The 18,993-nt window shown below is 41.4% G+C and overlaps 1 protein-coding gene across 5 annotated transcripts; it reads right to left on the bottom strand.

Annotated features, from left to right (window-relative positions):
* Nucleotides 1-440: 440 nt before the first annotated feature.
* On the bottom strand, nt 441-18,993 carry WDR89 (WD repeat domain 89). Of its 5 annotated transcripts, none has more exons than XM_013940846.2 (3): nt 5,397-6,094; nt 4,068-4,219; nt 441-2,081 (listed from the first exon to the last, which is right to left on the bottom strand). In XM_013940846.2, the coding sequence occupies exon 3, from the start codon at nt 2,057-2,059 to the stop codon at nt 890-892; it is 1,170 nt and encodes a 389-aa protein (XP_013796300.2). In that variant the 5' UTR covers nt 2,060-2,081; nt 4,068-4,219; nt 5,397-6,094; the 3' UTR covers nt 441-889. The 5 variants fall into 5 exon arrangements, 4 of the variants coding, with proteins under 4 accessions (XP_013796300.2, XP_013796302.2, XP_067151184.1 ...); XM_013940848.2 differs by having other exon boundaries at nt 4,068-4,176; XR_010883971.1 differs by lacking the exons at nt 441-2,081; nt 4,068-4,219; nt 5,397-6,094 and adding exons at nt 16,833-17,194; nt 17,637-17,750; nt 18,954-18,990.

The raw sequence follows: 18,993 nt of genomic DNA, 5'->3' as shown, positions 1-18,993 counted from the left end.
ATCGGTCTATTACTCCATAACTACATTCTCAGAAGGAGGTGTTCATTTTTTGTTTTTACCCTTCCCACTGAGCATGTGATACCAGCTTACGTCAAATGCAGGAGCGGAGATGGTAACCACCCTTGGTGCAATCATGCACAGCAGTCTCTCTAACCCACTGAAAGAGCTCCCCCAATCTTCCAGGTGTCCCTGCACCAGGAAAGAAGATTCTTGCGTATTTTCATGCAGGAAATATACCCCCAAAACGCCAGTTTTCTTCTCATGCTTAAAAGATTAGCTGATTAGAATCATGTATTCCTGTTTGGTTGAATACATTCATCTCTTTGCCATGAAAATACAGCTCTATGAACTGCTGCTTTATGAGCTTGTTATAAACAGCGAGATGACAGTGCAAAACAGTACTTATTCTCTGCTTCATCAAGAAGTAATTCCCGCAGGCATTAAGAAATGACAGAAAATCTTTTAATATATTGAGCAATTTCATTAAGTTCTCTGTAAAGCGAGAGAAATGCAGCTTGAAACACAAGAGCTTTTAAAACATGCCAGGGAATTTCAGTGGGAAAGTAACAAACTATGCAAGCCACAGGCCTGTATTACACATTAAAAACATTGGCTGAGACATCAAACAACCATAAAAACATTTTTATATAAAATGATTTAAGACCTATTGTTCAAGAGCAAACGTTTACTCTTTTCAGATTAACGTCATCAGCTTCTTTTCATATATGTAAGTATTCACCTGATGACTAAAGTACATTCCCAGGTAGAAATTTTAAGTGTCATAGTTCTCCCTGTAGAACACCTCCAAATAAAGCGACAGTCAGATCCTGCCTGGAAGATTACACAAACAGAAAAGCTCTACACAGCAGAGCTCTCCATTCTCAGAATTTTACTTTTTCTTGCTTTTGAGGGAGGTGCTGTGAACTCTCACTCTCTTCTGAACAGAAGAAGTGATTTTCAGAGACGTTTTCTTTGCAAGGGACCTTTCCGCAGCTCCCGGTTTCCACAGCAACAGTTGTGCATCCTCTCCACCAGTCAACAGCGACTCATCCATCACATCCCAGCAGAAAGAGCGAACGGCAGCAGCGTGTCCGCCACGAAGGGTACCCACAAGGCTCAGTCCGTCAAGGCCACAGTTTACTAGGTGAATGTTTCCCATTGATGTTCCTCCAATAAGAAGCAGTTTGTCCGCTTTTTCGTGGTACAAGCCACCTACCAGGTAATTTAAGCAGTCGTTTTCAATGCAGACTGCTTCTCGGACATCCAGGACGTGCAATAACGTTATGGGTTCTTCAGTATCTAACTGAGCAAGGTCCCACCAACAAAATCCCTCATCATGTGTCATGCAATAGACCTGTTTATAATCTTTCCCAGACCAGCCGATAAAACTTATTGATGAATCTGAATTGCAAGTAGATATCAAAGCATCATCCTCGTTGTCCTTGTTAATATCAAACACATTAACCAACCCATCAGTTGACCCAGAAACTACCAAACTGGGTTTGATAGGATGGAAACAAATCCTAGTGATATCATCATTGTGACTTTCAGAATAGACTCCCAAGGGTTCTTTACTTGTGCTGGCACAGTTTGTATCGCCTCTTGCATCCCAAAACACCAGAAATGTGTCCTTTTCCACTTTTTCTGTTCCAGCACAAATTATGAGATCACTGCAATTAATATCAAAACTGATGAAAACATTTGAAGGATAGCCACTGAATATCTGCACAGCTTTCTGTGTTGCTAAACGAATATCCCAACATTTTACTGTACCATCACTGCATGCTGAAAACACCATACTGTCACACGTGTGCGCAAATCTGACTCCATTAAGTATCCCAGGACAGCTACTGTACTCCCGCAGGAAGTTTAACGTTTCTCTGTTATATACCCTAATTGACTTATTGGAACACGAAACTGCCACAAAGCGACTGCTTTCAGACTGAGCAGATTTTGAAACGTCTATATCCAATAAGTAAGCAGGTTCTTCACTTAGCATAGAACGTTTTGCAATGCGCAGACTGCCAAACTGCTCCTCAATCTTCTCCATTGAAGTCATTGTACCTTAAGTTGTCAGAAATCTGTAACAAGGAAAATCCAAGATGCATTTTAGTTAAGTCATTCTGAAATAATATTAGCTTTAAAAATATACAAATGAAAAAGCATCTTGCATAGAGCTAACGCATGAAGTCAAAATTCAATCATCCCAGTGCCCTGTCTACTACAGCTTCATTTATAGAAACAGAACCAGAAGGTGCTTCCTGAGCTAAGGAGTTCAGTCCCCTGAGATTGCAAGCACTAAATCATATAATCCCCTTAAAAGATTTAGTCATCTGTTTTTGAATCCTGTGAAAGTCATTTAGCGAAATTTGCTTTATTATTTTTATAAAGTAAGTAGGAAAGCAGTGTTCTCCGCAAGCGAAAAGACAATGAAGTTCTCACCACTGCCTGCTGAGGAATAATCACTGCTCTAAAAGGCTGCTAGAAGGCACAGCCCACAAATAGTTGCATCAGTAAAACTGCAGGAGACTTCTTAAAGCAACTTTTCTGCTGGGGGCAGGCAAGAACGGTAGGGAGAGAAGAAGACAAAAAATTATGTAAAACTGCATCCGAAAACGGCCAGCTTAAGTAAGTTTTCCAAGTATTTAGGTGCCCAACGACGCACAAACACCTGTCGACATACCATGGGGCACCTAAACAGGTTACATTACATGGACAGGATTCACAGGAATTAAGCATCTTCATTATTATCATCAATTCTCCTAAGCACCTAACTGTTTTTTCAGACTCCTAAACATCTACATAAAGCTGGCTCTTGGGGCAAGTGATTAAAAATCTTACTTTCGGAGGCAACTCTTCTCTGGCATTACTGAACTCTCCCAGAAACCCCTAACATTTCAGTGACATGCAGAGGTCTAAAATACAAGTATTACAAAGCAAAACAGGATAAAAAGCATTTTCTCAATCCTCACGCACAAAGAATCTTTTCCAAAATAGCAAGCCTTGAAAAAAAAAGTTCTCTTTTCTGCAGCACAAAGCAGAACTCAATTCTACAATCACAGTAAAGGTTTACACCAATTTAGAGTCAGAAAAAGTATCGAAGCATTTAAATTTAAATGAGATGATTTACTGTCATAATCAATAAGTAATTTTAGTCACTTCACAGCCTTTGACCATAAAAAAAAGAAGAGGACTGAAAGAGTCAGAGATGTAATTGCAGTATGGAAAATGAACATAGTCAAACACATGGATGATTTCTGTTAAAATTACAGCTTAGACTAGACCACTTTTCTGTGTGGAAAAGAAAAATTCTAATATTTGAGGAAATCTAGTAGGTCCTTGGGGGGGTCAACTCTCCAGTGACTTCTCATCTGTATGGATATTTCAGCTAATGCATGTAAGGGTAAAACAATGCTCAAAAATCCACTTATTTCCTTAAGAACTAGGCCAGCACCCAGCAGTAGTAATCACATGCCTAAAAGGACTCTTTCTGAGAAAATTAGACTAGAAACTGAAGAAAAATGAGGCAGACTCACAACTCAAGAAAAAAGTATTCTCAGGTCTTTCCAGCTGTCCCACCCTAATTTTTTTCTGAAATTCTTCAGGCTGGACTTTCAGGGGTGAAATGAAGAAGGTACCGCGTGTTAGTTGTTTTAGGCTAGTTACATTAAAGGTCCATGAGAGATCAGCGTCAAAGGACAAGTTGCTTGGGCAAGACTGCACTCTGCTCTTTTTGTTTGCCTGCAGCGTGTGGGCTTTGCTCCCGGTTGGTACATACAAATATTCAGCACGCCATGTGACAAACGAGCAAATTTTTAAAAACAGCTTAAGTAGACATACCCATAAAAGCTTAATTCCCAAGTCACAAATAATCTCACTAAGCTATTTGCCTTGGTAATATCCCGACAATGAGGTCCCCAGGTTAATCTTCTACATCAAAGCAACCCTTCCGAGCACATCTACAAGTAATTTTTGCCATGAAATGCAGACATCCTGTGGAAACTCCTTTCCCCTCTGAGCAGAAGTAGTCAACACGCTTTCCGGCATGAGCTTGTGTGCAATCCTACCTGCAGAGCTTACTCCTTACGTGCTTTACTGGATACGTCCTCAAATGGAACAGGCTTTTAGTAGAAGCATTGTATCGAAGCGGACTGCTCTTGAACACCGCTCAGCAGGCTGCATGCAAGAGCAAGGCTCAATTTTACCTGGGTTTGCTGAACTTTATTTTTGAAAAAAAAAAAAAAAAAAATCACGCTGTAGCTGTGTGACAAAGTATTTGTGTCAGACTAAGCAAAGTACCTCAAAGACCATAACACAAAGTCAAGCAATAGAGCAATTCCAAAGATAAACATCACAAAAGCATTAAACTTTCATGCGAATGAATCATTTTAAGAACAAAAAAAAAAAATCTAAAATATGTATTATTAAAAAGGGCAGCTTTTGCTTAATCAAGTCTGCCAAAGAATTATGAGAGAAACTTTCATTAAAACGGTGTTTCCAAACATACACTTGGATATGGAGAAAGCAGCTTTATAGATCAGCTATCCTGCACTGTTATGATTACCAAAAAATTGGGTTCTCTCTGTAAATTTCCACAAGAAAAAGGTGGTTTTCCAGACTGACCTGAATTTGAAGCTCAGAATAATCAGACTTTTTTTATACTCAAAAGGCCACGTAAACTTAAGCAGACACATTCCTGACAAGTGTCATCCATTTGGAAAGCAAGCTGCAGTTATTTAAATATTCCTGACTTTGACAGAGAATTTATTCAATGAGCACTTTCTACAACACTCATCTTTTATGTCAAGTTTTTACTACTTTGGGGGTGGGGGAAGGAAAGGAACTCTACAAAGAAGTAAGTTGCAAAAAGCCAGAGCCTGCAAAAACATGCTTCATTCAGATTTAATAATATTTTCTGGGAAGTAACATTAGCCCAAGATAGTTCCTAAGCTTTTACCCCCAAATGACATAGTTACAGCTATTTGAAATACCAGAAAGAGCTGTTCATGTTTTCCAGCTCGATGTGTAATTTATATCACCGGGAAGCTGAAGGGTACAGTCCTCAATTCTGCTTCCACTGCAACAACGAAGAAGCCTTAACACTGCATTTGATGGCAGCCAAGGCTTGCTAAAACCTCCGGACAATGTCTGCCCTAGTGAAAAAGTCTTCAAACTGTTATGAATCTCTGATTGAAGGTTATATAAACAATCCATGCTCAAACTTCAGGGTGTAGCTGCCGGCCCTTCCTTTTCAGAAGGGGAAGTCGCTGTTGTATTTTGATGGGAAAGTTTAAATGGCAGGAATAGGATCTGTGTTAAATTTATGAGACAAATAGGAAACAATGGTCTTCCAAACACAATAGAAGATAACTAAGCATTGGATTGCTGCCACTTACAAAGCACATGGTGCTCCGCGCTGCAGAAGTGAAGCACTTCCCAGTTTAGCACTCCTTAGCTTAGCCACCACAGCTATCGATTTTGTGAAGGTCCCCAAGAATCCTTTGGCAAAGTCAGTATCTCTGAAACCTGAGGCAATCCGGATGTAGCACAGCAGCCTGTTGCAATGATCAATGAGGAAAACTGTTCATGATGTTTTGACAAACTGTTTGATAGAGACTTGGGGAGAGGATGGGGGGACGACAGCTTGCCCTTGAACTATTCCAGTCTCAGAAGAAATCCCACAGATATCTTGGGGAAGGAAGAGTTTTTGGCCAGTGCTATCTCCTTTGCTCAGGACATGAGGTAATTAGGAGAGTTAAACAACTCTAGCTAGGATGCTCTGATACATGAAGGTTCTTCATTTATTTCAGCTCACAGTGGCGCAGGGTCTGAATCTATGAGCACAGTTTCAACACAGACAAAAATCCAGATGATGTCAACATGCTAGGAAGGGTATGCATCTCTCATCCGCATTTGCATCTGCACCCACTGAACAAGGTGAAAACCATCTTTTATAAATTAAACCTGAACCTTCTGTGTTACTGAATCTAGTCCTCTGAAATGACATCCATGCAACCTTTTCTATGAATTAACTTCATAGTTACATGCAACCCCTGCATGTCTCTCTGATACCATGACTACCAGAAACAACGAGCTTCTCGAAGGACACTCAAAACTCATTATATCTCGCAAACTCAAAATAAATACAGTACTCTGAAATAACCCAAAACATTTTGACCTCCAGGGCACCCTATAAAGCTCCTTTAAAAGAGAAAAACTTGCTTTTTAGGGCAGAAGGCATGACAAATAGGAGGGACAGAATTTTCAGATGCTTTGGTTACATATTTCTCACTAATGGAGCCTGAGAACACACAGCAAAACTAGAGGCAAACAGATATAGGTGCCCAAAACAGGCCTTCCCAGCAATAGAGAAGGGATCTAGGTAAGCACCTATCAGCACAAACTAAATATTTAATATTACCTAAGCATTTACTGCTGTGTTCTTTGTGCATTATTCTGAACATCACCTTCTCAACTCAAGCCAGCAGTCTCATGTCTTTAATTCAGAAATTTTTTCAAAAAATAACCCAGTGATTCATAAACTATTTTCCTTCTTCTTTTAGTTTTGTACACTAGAACTATGCAATTCTGGGGCATCTCATTTCCAAAGGGGACTCTTAGCTCAACAATGTATAGAAACATAAAAGTACCCCTCTGAAAAAATACAGTGGAAAGTGTGGGAGAAACAGAACTTTGTCTCAAAGATTAAATCAGTACGTAAGAGCAACTTGTGAGTAGGAGGGTAGAAACATGTAATAAAAATGAAAACAACCTGCAGATTTGGCAATCTTCTCCGCAGAGGTCAAATACCAAAAATAGCAAGGGATTTGAACAGCAGTAGATGAAATCTTGCACTGTTCTTTCCTACTATAAACAATGCAAACAGACCCTCCCTTTATTTTCACAATTATTAAAAGTTCAAGAACAAAATAAGAACAAACCTGAAGCTCTGGGCAGCGGAAAGCAATTCATGCATGCAACACTACATGTGGTTTGCATTTTAAAACAAAAATGCAAAGCCCAAGGTTGGTTGATGAGAAAAACATTAGCGCGCTGTGCTTCACTAATGACAAAATGCCTTTAGAGACCTCTCCTCATTGGCACCCCTTTACAGCACAAGACAGATCAGTCAAACGAATTAAACAAGGAAGGGACACACAAAAAGTACCAAGCATACATAATTTCTGTAGAACACAAATTCCTATAGCGGATTTTGTTATTTTACCAAAGCAAAGAGAGAAGGTGTTTATGCAGCATGCCCATAAAGCCATTTTAAGACGAAGAGAAGAGCATTTAGTCTATCAAGCAGGAAGGGAGTGAGATGCACAACAGGCTCTGCTAAAGCGCAGAGACAAGATGGAAACTGCCAAGAGAATTATTTCATCCTTTCGAATCAGCTACATCTAGTTTCCAAATGTAAAGCACAGCAAGAAACAACTGCACGTAACTTTGCATTTGTACTACAGAGAAAAACACATCAGCAGAGCAGGAAGGGGGGGGGAGGGAATGCACTACCACAATAAAATCTGTTGGAAGGGCATAAAAAAGAAGATATAAAAACTTTCAGCATACCATGAACCCAACTGCATCCCACCCTCCCTATGGCACCGGGGGTACAATCCTGTTCAGGAATAGAGAAGAGATCGAGCTCCAGACAGGACAGGGAAGTGGACTTAAACAGTAACATTTGGAGGAAAAAATATAAATCAGAACCAGAAGGGACCAAAGGGAAAGTCATAGAGGTGCAGTGCTTAGAGGTTTAATAAGAAACCAGAAAAACACTGAAATTACCACCTTTGTGGACTCATCTTCTGGGGCATAAGCAGATGTTTTGTCAATACAGAAGCAGAATCTCTTTCTGAATATTATACTGGGTGTTCATAAAGAGAGAACACAAAAACAAATTTTGAATTTGACCAGGCTTAATTTTACATGGCACAAATCTTTTAAAAACCACGCTTAGAATATTTTCATAAAAGAAAACTTTTAAAACAAGTCTGTTGGTCTAAGATTTTTCCGTTCAAACTAGAAAAACCTATTCTGGTTTTGCATCCAACACTGGAACAATATGGTGGAAGCAGGCCTAGATTTAGAAAAATGTAGGCATGTCTTTAGGTCCAAATTACAATGAATTAACATTCAAACGTCAGTATTGAAAGCCTACTGATGTAAACTCATGAATCAGAAGAGATGGTAAAGAGCTGCAAAGGACCCAGATCATAAACTAGCATAAGAAAACCCTGATTGTGAAAAAAAATCCAATGTAAAATTAAAAAGTTAATTCAAAAAGCCAGAACAACACCGTACAAAATTATTACAAAAATGCTCGAAGTATTAATTTTGGCTATTTTAAATTTAAGTTAAAATTTTTTAAATCTGATGATCAGATAGCTAAACTACCTTCTCCACGACAAGCTGGACAACCTGTGGGGAAACAGAGATTCTAAACACTGAGCTGTCACACATTACTGCAAACAGATTTGGGGGTTTTCTTTTTTTAAATCTTCTCTCTTCATCCACTTTGATGCTAGTGGCACAGATCTTACAATAGAGGGGCAGCAGAGCAAGTCCTCTACCACCAAAATCTGACATGAGCAGCTGGATCCAGTTGAGGACTGACTTGTGGGAGGAGGTTTCCTAGTACCGATGTCACCAGGTAGAGGAGGTAACTGCAAAGAGGCGCTGATGAGGTGGTCATCCAATAAAGGAGACTGCTAGGTAATAAGAGGACAAGAGATGCTCTATTTTACTCTCATGGCTATTCTCAGATCAAGCTGAGAGAAACTGCAGCAGAAGCAATCCTATTTTATACAGGCAGAGCTGAAAGATTCCCAAGGAAACATTAAATTACAGAAAGAGATATTATAATCAGGACATTTATCTTCTAAATGACATATATTCTCCTGTGCTTTATTTCTTAAATAAAGCATACCGTATTGAGAAACTCTCTGCAAAAGCTAATCTGTGCATATATTGAATGCTGACACACCTCTGAACAGGTAAACCATAAACTCTATCTTCAGGTGAACTCTAGAGATTGCCCAAGTGCAGAGCCATGGCATTGGGACTGGAGCAGGTCACCACGACGGGCATCAAATAGTAGGTTTGTACCTATAGCCCCTCTCTTCTCCCAGCTATAAACAGTGCCGAAACTCTACCCCACCCCAGCACGCTAAGGGCATATGGGATTAAGCGTGCGCATCACCTTCTGAAAGAAGGGTATGCATCCAAAAGAGAAGCCATGGCCAATTCTGTGACACTGAGCTGGTCTCTAACAACTCCCTCCCGCGATGAGACCCCAGATATTGGTTAACCCTCCAATGCAAAACAGAAGGTGGATGATGTACCCAACAGCTCTGGAGCACTTGGCTATCAAAGTACCATGCAAACATCAACACTAACAACTCCTGGACATGGCAGACAACCCACAGCTTCCAAACACAACACCTTTACGTCTTGATGTCTGTCTGTAATGTAACCATGACTATTCACAGCAAATCCATTGCAAAGCTTGAAGAGAATCCAAGTCTCAGCCTTCTGCACTTGTGCTTATCTCATCAGACCACAGAGACCACAGAAAAGTCATTTCCTTTCTCTTGTGCACCTCCCACCATAGACACAATACTGACCTTACTTTTTGTAACCACAAACATAAGAAAGAAGAGACAGAACTGACCACTCTCTCAATTATGTACAGCCAGCAACTGCTGGAAATCAAGTACATAGGGTACATCATTCTACTGCACACAGTATTAATTTTTTCTCCTTTCACATTTCCACAATGTAACTATTATCAGCTAAGAGAAGGTTCATAACTTTCTCTGAACTCTATTTCTCACACACCTCTCCACTAACGGCATTTTCTTTTGCTAAAAGAAACAACAAGCTGTTTGACTTGGCACTAGAGCTACACACCAAGATGGTCATCTCACAGACAAGGAAGACGGAGATCAAGTTATCTGTCTGAACGGTAAGATGGACTGAACAAGACCATGACCTAGGAAAGCCTGCTTACTAGCCCTGATTCTGCAGGATAGCTTACTGAGTAATTCCCAGCAAGCTGCAATATTCACTCTTTACTTTCTTCATTAGTGAAACAAAGGTAGTATTTGCCTACTTCGTAATATCCACATGTAAGAAACATTAGTAAGTACAGTCAGTAGCAGACTTGGGGGAAAAAAAAAATCCTTATTCTGAACCTTCAGGCTATAGGACAAAATGTGAAAGTCACAGTAACACTGTGATGCACTCTCAAATTCCACATCTGAAAATGCTTCAATGTCCTTTCAAGTTTGGGATTACAATAAAGGACTCAAAGAGTGATGATTTTCAAAGCCATTTTAAGCTGAACAAAAGCACCACATGAACAGGCAACCCCAATGATCCACCCTACAGAGAAAGGTGGGGGGAAAAATTACTTATGCAGCTGCATGAATAATTTAGTGACTCTGAAATAGGAGCATTTATTTCCTTTGAATTAGACACTGCCACTTGGTACCAACAATCTGATATAAAATAAACTGGAAACAAGAAGATTCTTCTCAAAGATTAGCAAATTTTGCTGAAATTCTTCCAAAGAGTTTGTTTCTACACCACAGGAAGCCTGGGAAATTTCAGCCTAAAATTAGCAGCAACCGGAATAAAAGAATATAAAGAAACTTAGCTACAGCAGGAGTAATAGTTCCTGCTACCACATATTGGTGCCAAAACATCTATAATGAGATAAAATGTTTTATTTACCAGGATATTTTAGAAGTTCTTTCACAACAGTAATTTAGCTTAAGTACACTCTGTTACTGGAGCTCATTCTTCTAAATACAAGACTAGTGTGTTTTCAGGACACTTTAGTTCCTACAAACCCAGCCTTAAATTAGTTGCTACTGTTCAAGTCTTCACTAGGGATGCTGCTGTTTAACTTACACGAAGATATCCCCCTACACATGCAGATGTGGCACCAGTATTTTTCAGAATATATTTGGGTGCTTGGCAATTTTTAACACTATACTAACACTGCCTAAACAATTCTCTGCAGTTCTAAATGCATTGCACTAGCCTAACCATTTGTCAGGACTAAGCAGGGGAAACACTATCTCTTTACTTTGCTCATTTGCTTTCCTAAGAACACACAGACCACTACCTATCCTCATCAGTCACATCCCACAATATACATTTTTGATATTTAGCTGACCCAGAACATCATCCTTTTTCCAGTATCGAAGCAACAGGAGAAACTGGAAATCTTTGGCACGCTCAAGACAGTTCACAGACTATCAATTTCCAAAACACGCTCTTTATACATAACCTGACAGCTGGAGGCTCTGGTGAACCACTATCATGCTCTAAGCTCAATTTTCAATGCTTTGTGGCAGACAAAAGGAAAAGATGTAATCTAAGTGACAACAATACACAACAAAGGATGGAAAATGCTAATGTAAAAGTTTGTAGCTATGTTGATTCCGTCCTGCTCAAAAGAATTTACCTTTCAGTGTCCATGGAAGATGCTAAGGCATCAAGTATGCACCCGTTCTCCCCATGCAAGGCATTCTCTTCAACTGTTTTCAACAGCCTTTAAATGGTGTTTACACTTGAACTGGACACAGCACTCCAGTACTGATCTCACCAATTCCATACACAGTGATATAAAAAGGGAAGAGAAGTGATTTTCAACATCCAAGAGCACAGCTGTTTTGCAACGTACTGTGCTGGAACTTCATGTTCAACTGCTTTTCCACTATGAGAGCAATTTAAGACTCAAGCCATAAGAAATGGGACCAAGAACTGGAAGGATGAAAAAGCAAATATTTAGGAACAGCTTTCTGAACAGAAGACCTACTGTATGCCACAGCACAGACACTTCTTGATGGCAAATCGTAACAAAGGCAACATGCTCTTGTTAGCACCCACAAAGCCCTAAGACCTGGGTGGGGAAATCTACTTTTCCCAGAGCCACAAAGGCCTTTCTAACATCTTTGGCAGGCAGCATTGCCCAATAACAAGACACAGAAAAAGAGCAAAGTCAAGAGTTTTGTGCGTTTTAATAACCCTGCTCTCAAGCCATGTTTGCTTCTCAATGCTTTTGTCAATCCAAATTTTGCTGGGTCACAGTAAGTTGACAGCAGGACTCTTCACTGAAGTCAGTCTCTTGATAACTGAACTATAATCAAGTGCAGAGAACAACTGGTTAGATGATCCAGGGAATGAGGAGTTTATTTTACAAGAAGTAGCTGGGATACTTTGCCTTGTATAGCTTGGCAAAGACAGGGGCTGAGGGGGATATGATTACTATCTTCAAACACATCAAAGGAATAAATGCTAAGGAGGGAGGGGAACTACTCGAGAACAATAGTGGCACAATAACGTAAGAGTATAAGCTGACCATAAATAAAATTTAGACCAGAAATTATACAGCTTTTAACTGTCAAAGTAGTTTCCAATAAAAACAGCGGGGGCAACACTTTGACTCTTCTTCTGCTTTTATAATGTGATCAGCCTGGTGCCCACAGCTGTCCCTGCAGAGCAAAGAACACAGATAGGAAGGCAGATTGAAAGACAAGCAACAAAGAGATAGGCAGGCTCTTTTCTTCTTCCTGGGAGATATTGTCAGACAGACAATAAGAAGACACAATAGCTGCTTACTGCACAATTTCAAAAGTAGTATTAAGACCATACTATGAAGGTATATATGTGCACAGAGAGCATGCAATTTTGAGCTTACGGTGGCTTCCTCTGCCTCAAGTCCATGAAATTGTTGAGACAAAATCTGAGGACTTGAGTGCGCCCTCCAAATAGCTACATATTTTTGCAAAGGCTGATGCATGGAAAATGCGATGTCTCCTTCCCAAATGTGAAAATTTATCACTCACTACGATACAGAAATGAAGACTTTTTGTCCTGCAATGACTGCATCTCTCCATATAGCTGTGCATATAACATTAGTGTAGTTTTTCAGAACATACGCACCAAGGTGTCTCATAGCGAGTTAGACTATTACAAGAGTGACCCACCGACTGAGCGTGTTATTTCGCAGTAAGCCCACTTGGTGTCACTAATGACCACCAGTCACAAATAGCTAAAACAACCTTCAGAGAGCTGCAGTCAGTTGTTTTAGATCAAGCAATTCAAAAGAAGGGCCCTGATGCTTTTTATTACACCTAGGTATTTCTGCACTAGCTTTAATCAGCCATGGTAGGCTGACTGTCTTCTTAACAGACAAAGCATGACATTCAGGAAAACAAAAACTTGATTTACAGTGCAAGACGTAAGTAGTAAGCCTGAGGTACTACAAAAAACAGCATTAGATTCCTACCATTAACAAATTGTCACAGTATTTTTTTTTTTCCATTAAAGCCTCAGTTCCTCAAACCAGGCTATTACTCACGAATCACAGCTTTCATTTAGAAATGAAATGCATTTTTATGTAGCCCCAAAAATTGCAGAGGGGAAGAAAACTCAAACTGAACTACATTGCAACTTTTTCTTCCTGACCTGTCACAGAGACTAGAAATAAAAAATGGACTCTTCCTTAAAGTCTCATTTTTGTGACTTCAGTTCATATCTTTTGAACTTTCACATTTCATGATAACCCAAGATCTGACTCTGATATATCCATGCAACGCAGACAAAAAGGGTCATCGTTCCCTACATGCTTTTGTATTTGTTCTTCAAGCATCCAACAAGTGTCAAGTCCAGAAACATCCATAACTAAATTCTCCATGAGAAAACCTGCCCCTCTCAAGTCTGTTATACTCACATTTGGGTCCCACGAACATTCCCAAAGCAGGAACATTCAATACACATCATACAATAACACAATAATATTTACCCTAGACATAAAATCATTTAAACTCATTTTCCTTAAATCCATTTTCCCCCCTTTCAAAGCTGGTTCATGTATTTCTTTGACAGATACCCAATAAACTAAAACCAACTTCAATTACCTCAAAAAAGCCTCCGCAAACCACAAAACTTGAGTCAGTTAGGTTTGCTAGTAAAAGAGCTGTATGTTTCTAAACAAGAATTAATGCTTTCACAGCCATCTGCTTGGCCCTTATGATTCCACAAGGGAATAATAGTGCTTAATTCCAGCTCAGTTGTTCCCATAGCAACAGACTTAAGTACATGACTATTACTAACAGATCCTCAAATTATTGAAAAATCATCAGTATCTGAAACTTCCTATTCCAGGGATTGCCAGCACATAACTCCATCTAGCAAGCAATTTGCCAGTCTCAGTTCAATGCTGGGTTATTTTGCCAATTTAACCGCTTACCGATTATATAGCACTCCTTTTTTTTTTTTTTTTTTTTTTTTAATTGAGAGGCTGAGCAATCGGCAAAGTTTTGCCAAAAAACAGGCAAGGAAAAAAAAACACTAGTTTTGGTTGACTGCAGAAAGAGGTGTGAGTGAAAAAGTACTAGTCAACCAAAGCAGAAAGAAAAACACGATTTTGCTGAAGTAGTAGGAGCTACAGGAATTAACAGTATGTTCATTCATCATTCACCTAAAAGCAAAGTAAAAATACAAGAAACAGAGACATTCAACATTTTCAAGTAGATTGCTGCTATATACAAGCACTATATAGCAAAAAAAGTGATTTTACTTTCAAGCTAATCTTTTGAACTAGTTGCTTTAATCCAGCATAAGAACTATGAGGTTTTAATGCACCACTGTCTTTTTTCCACAGTTAAAATCCAGTTGGTATCCTAAGAGAAGAATTTGTAGAACTATTTACTTCTGGTTTCTCAGTAGGTTTTAGCAAAATAGCTGAAAAGCTAAAGCATTAAAACACGAAAAATAGCAATTGCCAGATAAAGCCATAATAGAGTCATATATTGCAAAAAGTCACAAGGAATGAAACAATAGAAGACAAAGAATAGGATCTGAAATATTTTCATTCCTCTATCTATTGCAACTTTTGGTCAGAAGCTAAACATTAAACTCATCTCAAAATATTTTCAATAATCCAAGTAATTTAATAGTAAAATATTAGCAAAAAGCAACCCTGAGGACATTAACATCTTGCAAGAAGTTGCTTCAGATTAATATGAAAAAAAGAAATAAAGTTATGTAAAGGTTGTAAGGGTTATAAGCAACAGTACAGACTGTTGTTACAGACTTACAGAGAATATCAGACTACATAATGCAATAGTCTTTCTGGACTTAAACACCTGACATCCATGAAAGAGCATAAAAATGTATCAGATTGAAGAGTTTAAGAAAACATTACTGTGAACTTGTTAAAAGTGACAGACAGCTGAGTGATATTTACTTCCTTCCAAAACATATAAAATATTTTGATGGTTGAGAACGCTCGATTATCTTATAGGACCTAGAAGTGGGACAGAACATGTTCTGCTCCTGGGGCCTTCAGAACGGCCTAGGGTAACTGGTCAGTGTTTGTCCTGCAATTTGAGCAGCAATTCTTCAGTTTCATAGATTGGCTTACTTTGCTTTTCTGGTGAGCTGTCTGTCCCCATCTCACTCTTTGTTCTCACTGAAATATTTTTAGTTGAAACTCCCATCGAAGTATCAGCTAAGGCAAGAAATATGTCATGGAAACGAATCATCAAAACTACTGAAAGTTAATCTAAAGGCAAGATTTCAGCATTAGACAACCTTACCTCCTAGTCCAAAACTTCATCTACCAAAGCAACAATATTCCATATTCAACTTCATTATCCTCCTGTCCTCCCAGGTGTTTTAGAAGCTAATACAACACACTCTGGTGGTGGGTCTCTGTGATAGGTCACATCCATGCACCTAGTTACCTCTGCATTCATTTAGAGCATTTAATTTAGGATGTGACAGTTAAAGCTCTTACCAGACCACACTGAATATGGCTCATCCCTACATGCTGACTTCACCAACCCCACAAATTAAGAAGGCATGCTGCAGCCAGGGCTGAAACTGCAATTGCTCCTCTGGGCTTCTAGGTGCGCAGTGCTGCAGTACAGCTGTCCTCTCCTCCGGCTTCAACAGCAAGCGGGAGGGAGAGAGGAGTCCGCCTAGCTCAGAGGGGAGGAAAGGGGAAGCAAAAGGAGGTGACAAGAGGAATAAGAGAGGACAATGCACCAGAAAAAATTCATGTAACCCCTCCGTAAAAGGAAATGAAGCAGCACAGCAACAAGACACGGGGAAGGAGGGCAAGGAAGAAGGGGATAGATGGCCAGAAGAGCAAAAAGGCATTATTTCAATAGGAGGAGCTGAACTGCCTAACCCCAACGGCTGAAGGCAATACGCTCCCTTCCCATCTGTCTCACTTCCTCCACTGTTCATCTTGCACCTAAACTGCTTGCAAGGCACAAAACACACTTGTCTCCTACACTTGGCCTGACCTCCACATGTCCCTAACTGGGAAGCGCTGCCAACAAGCACTGACAGTCTTTACTTAACTGCACTCTGTTGTACGCAAGACCTTCCTCGTGGTCAGCGCAGAGTCCAGACCTTCGGGTTGCCCAGCAAGGGATCCTATTCTGAGATGCAGTGAAAAAATCACCTTGTACTTAAGGCATTTAAAAAGCTACCCGAACATTTTCTCTCATTCCCAACTACAGCACAATTCCTGTGCAGTAACAAGAAAATTGTTTCCAAAAATTCTGGGAACGCAGAGGAACAGACCAGGCCCCACTTCACTGCCCATGCCTGCACAGGGCTGCTGCAGAGTCCTGGGCTCACCTTCCCCACGGGGCTGTCCCCTGGCCCCATAAAAAGACATTTAGAGGAAAATGCACATAGGTGCCTATTCCTTTTTCTTTAAAAACAGGAAAGCTTTAAACAAGCACTATATAAGATTGGGACATAGAAAACAATCCATGGGATAAACTGCAGTTAATTACAGTCATGTGTATTTTGTTTAATAACAACTATCCTATTGGAGCTGCTTTGCACACACACATCACAGAATCTGATGATCACTCTAAAACAGGAAATCCTTTAAAAATATTAGGAAATAACAAGCACTAACACTGCTGAGTTGTTAGAACAAAGTTTCCACACACCCAGATAATACCCAGCATATTAGGAGAGGACCTCATGTTTCTGCTTATTTCTGGATATACATCACATTTCTAGGGAAAATGAATTTGGAATTACATAGTTATAACCAATATTATTCCGCAGCATAAAACAGCACTAACAACTGCAGTCCCAGTATTCTGTAGGAAGCCGTTGTCCAACACACCACCTTCTGAAATACCTGTTGGTGATATAAAACATCCTTAGGGACATAAGCATAACAATTTTAAACTAGTTTCTCTAAGTATTATTTTGCTGTTCCAGAACAGAAAAAAGTTTTTTTTCCCCTGAGGAAAAGTGTAAAGAAAAAAAAAAACGCACACACAAAACATTTAATTCTTCTTCTGTGCTCTTCCAGGCTTTTTTGTGTCAGACTTACTATCATTAAACCAAAGATCCCCATCTTCTCCAAACCTAGGTGAGGCTACCTGGTTCTTAGCAGCACTAAAGAGTTAATAAACATACTTCACTTGCCAATACAGGCCCTAACTTTAAGCCTGACAGCCCATACCATAAGCACCCAGTCATATCTCCAATCAGATGAGCTTGCCCAAATTAGCAGTATACCAATGCAACCCTAATCACAGGCTCAGTCCTAGACCAGCCTCTACCAGACACAGTACCAAAGCTAGCAAGGGCGACCAGCCAGTGTCAATCCTCCACCAGACCTTGTGCTCCTCCTCTCCAGGAAGTTTTGAGAGCACAGGTGATGTTCCTAAGCTTCCAAGTTTCACTATCTAACAGGATAAACTCACAGTGTAAGTACAGTGTTTTTATTCACGCATTAGCAGCGACTGCAAGTTATTCATTATTATTATCAGCAAGCAAGAAGTGCTTCAGTTTAGCCTATAGAAAAAAAATATAGAATAGAAAGAGAAAAGCCAGCAGCTGTGGCAGAATGAAATTTCAGAAGCCCACCTTTCTTCTCCCTACTGCATAGGGCACTAAAGAAACCAAGAGATTTGCAAGACCTGTTACACACAGAAAGCTTTAAGGTCAAGACCCGGACACCTCTAGGTAACCACTCTCTGCCACAGTCCTCTTCGGCCCAAACCACCCCACAGAGGCACACGGGAGCACCCCGGAGCCGCCAGCCACAGCTGCTACTGCACGGCTTGAGCGGGTGCCGGCACAGGGCCCGTCGCAGCGGGGGCTCTGCAGACACTGCTCGCCTGCCTCCCCGCACACCCCCCTCTGCTCCCCACTGCCCCGCACCGCCGTCCCCCGGGGCAGGGCCCCTCGCCACACCGCACGAGCCCCCACCTGGGGCAGCCCCTGCCCTCCCCCAGCAATGTCCCCCCTCCCGGGGGCAACTCTTATCCTTGTCCTCCCCCAGGGACAGCTCCCTATAGACCCACAGGGGCAGCCCCTGCCCTCCCACACCAACACCCCCCCAAACCCCACAGTGGCACCCCATGCCCTCCCACACCAACCGCCACCAAACCCCACAGGGGCACCCCATGCCCTCCCACACCAACACCCCCCCAAACCCCACAGGGGCACCCCATGCCCTCCCACACCAACACCCCCCCAAACCTCACAGGGGCAGCCCCTGCCCTCAGGAACCCCCCACAAACAGGGGTACTCCCTGCCCTCCCACACCAACCCCCCCAAACCCCACAGGGGCGCCCCCTGCCCTCCCACACCAACCCCCCCAAACCCCACAGGGGCAGCCCCTGCTCTCCCACACCAACCCCCCCAAACCCCACAGGGGCAGCCCCTGCTCTCACACAACTCCCCCAAACCCCACAGGGGCACCCCTGTCCTCAGGAACCCCCCAGACACAGGGGCACCCCTGCCCTCCCACAGCAGCGCCCACCCGGCAGTCCCCGCTCTGCCCGGCCCACAGGACCCCACAGCACCCCCCATGCCCCGCCGACAGCCCCGGCGCCCCCCGCCCGCCCGCCCGCGCCCCCGCAGCGCGGCGCAACGCAACACACCGCAGCGCCGCCGCGTGCGCGCCGACCAACCCTGCTAGCG

This window comes from Apteryx mantelli, chromosome 4 (assembly GCF_036417845.1).
Source record: "Apteryx mantelli isolate bAptMan1 chromosome 4, bAptMan1.hap1, whole genome shotgun sequence".
NCBI classification, from domain to species: domain Eukaryota; kingdom Metazoa; phylum Chordata; class Aves; order Apterygiformes; family Apterygidae; genus Apteryx; species Apteryx mantelli.
Note: the sequence above shows the minus strand (reverse complement) of the source record. Positions and strands in the feature narration are given on the sequence as shown.

Excerpts from the sequence above, each read along its gene's own strand:
- WDR89 (XM_067295083.1), bottom strand. The coding sequence starts at position 2,059 with ATGACTTCAATGGAGAAGATTGAGGAGCAGTTTGGCAGTCTGCGCATT.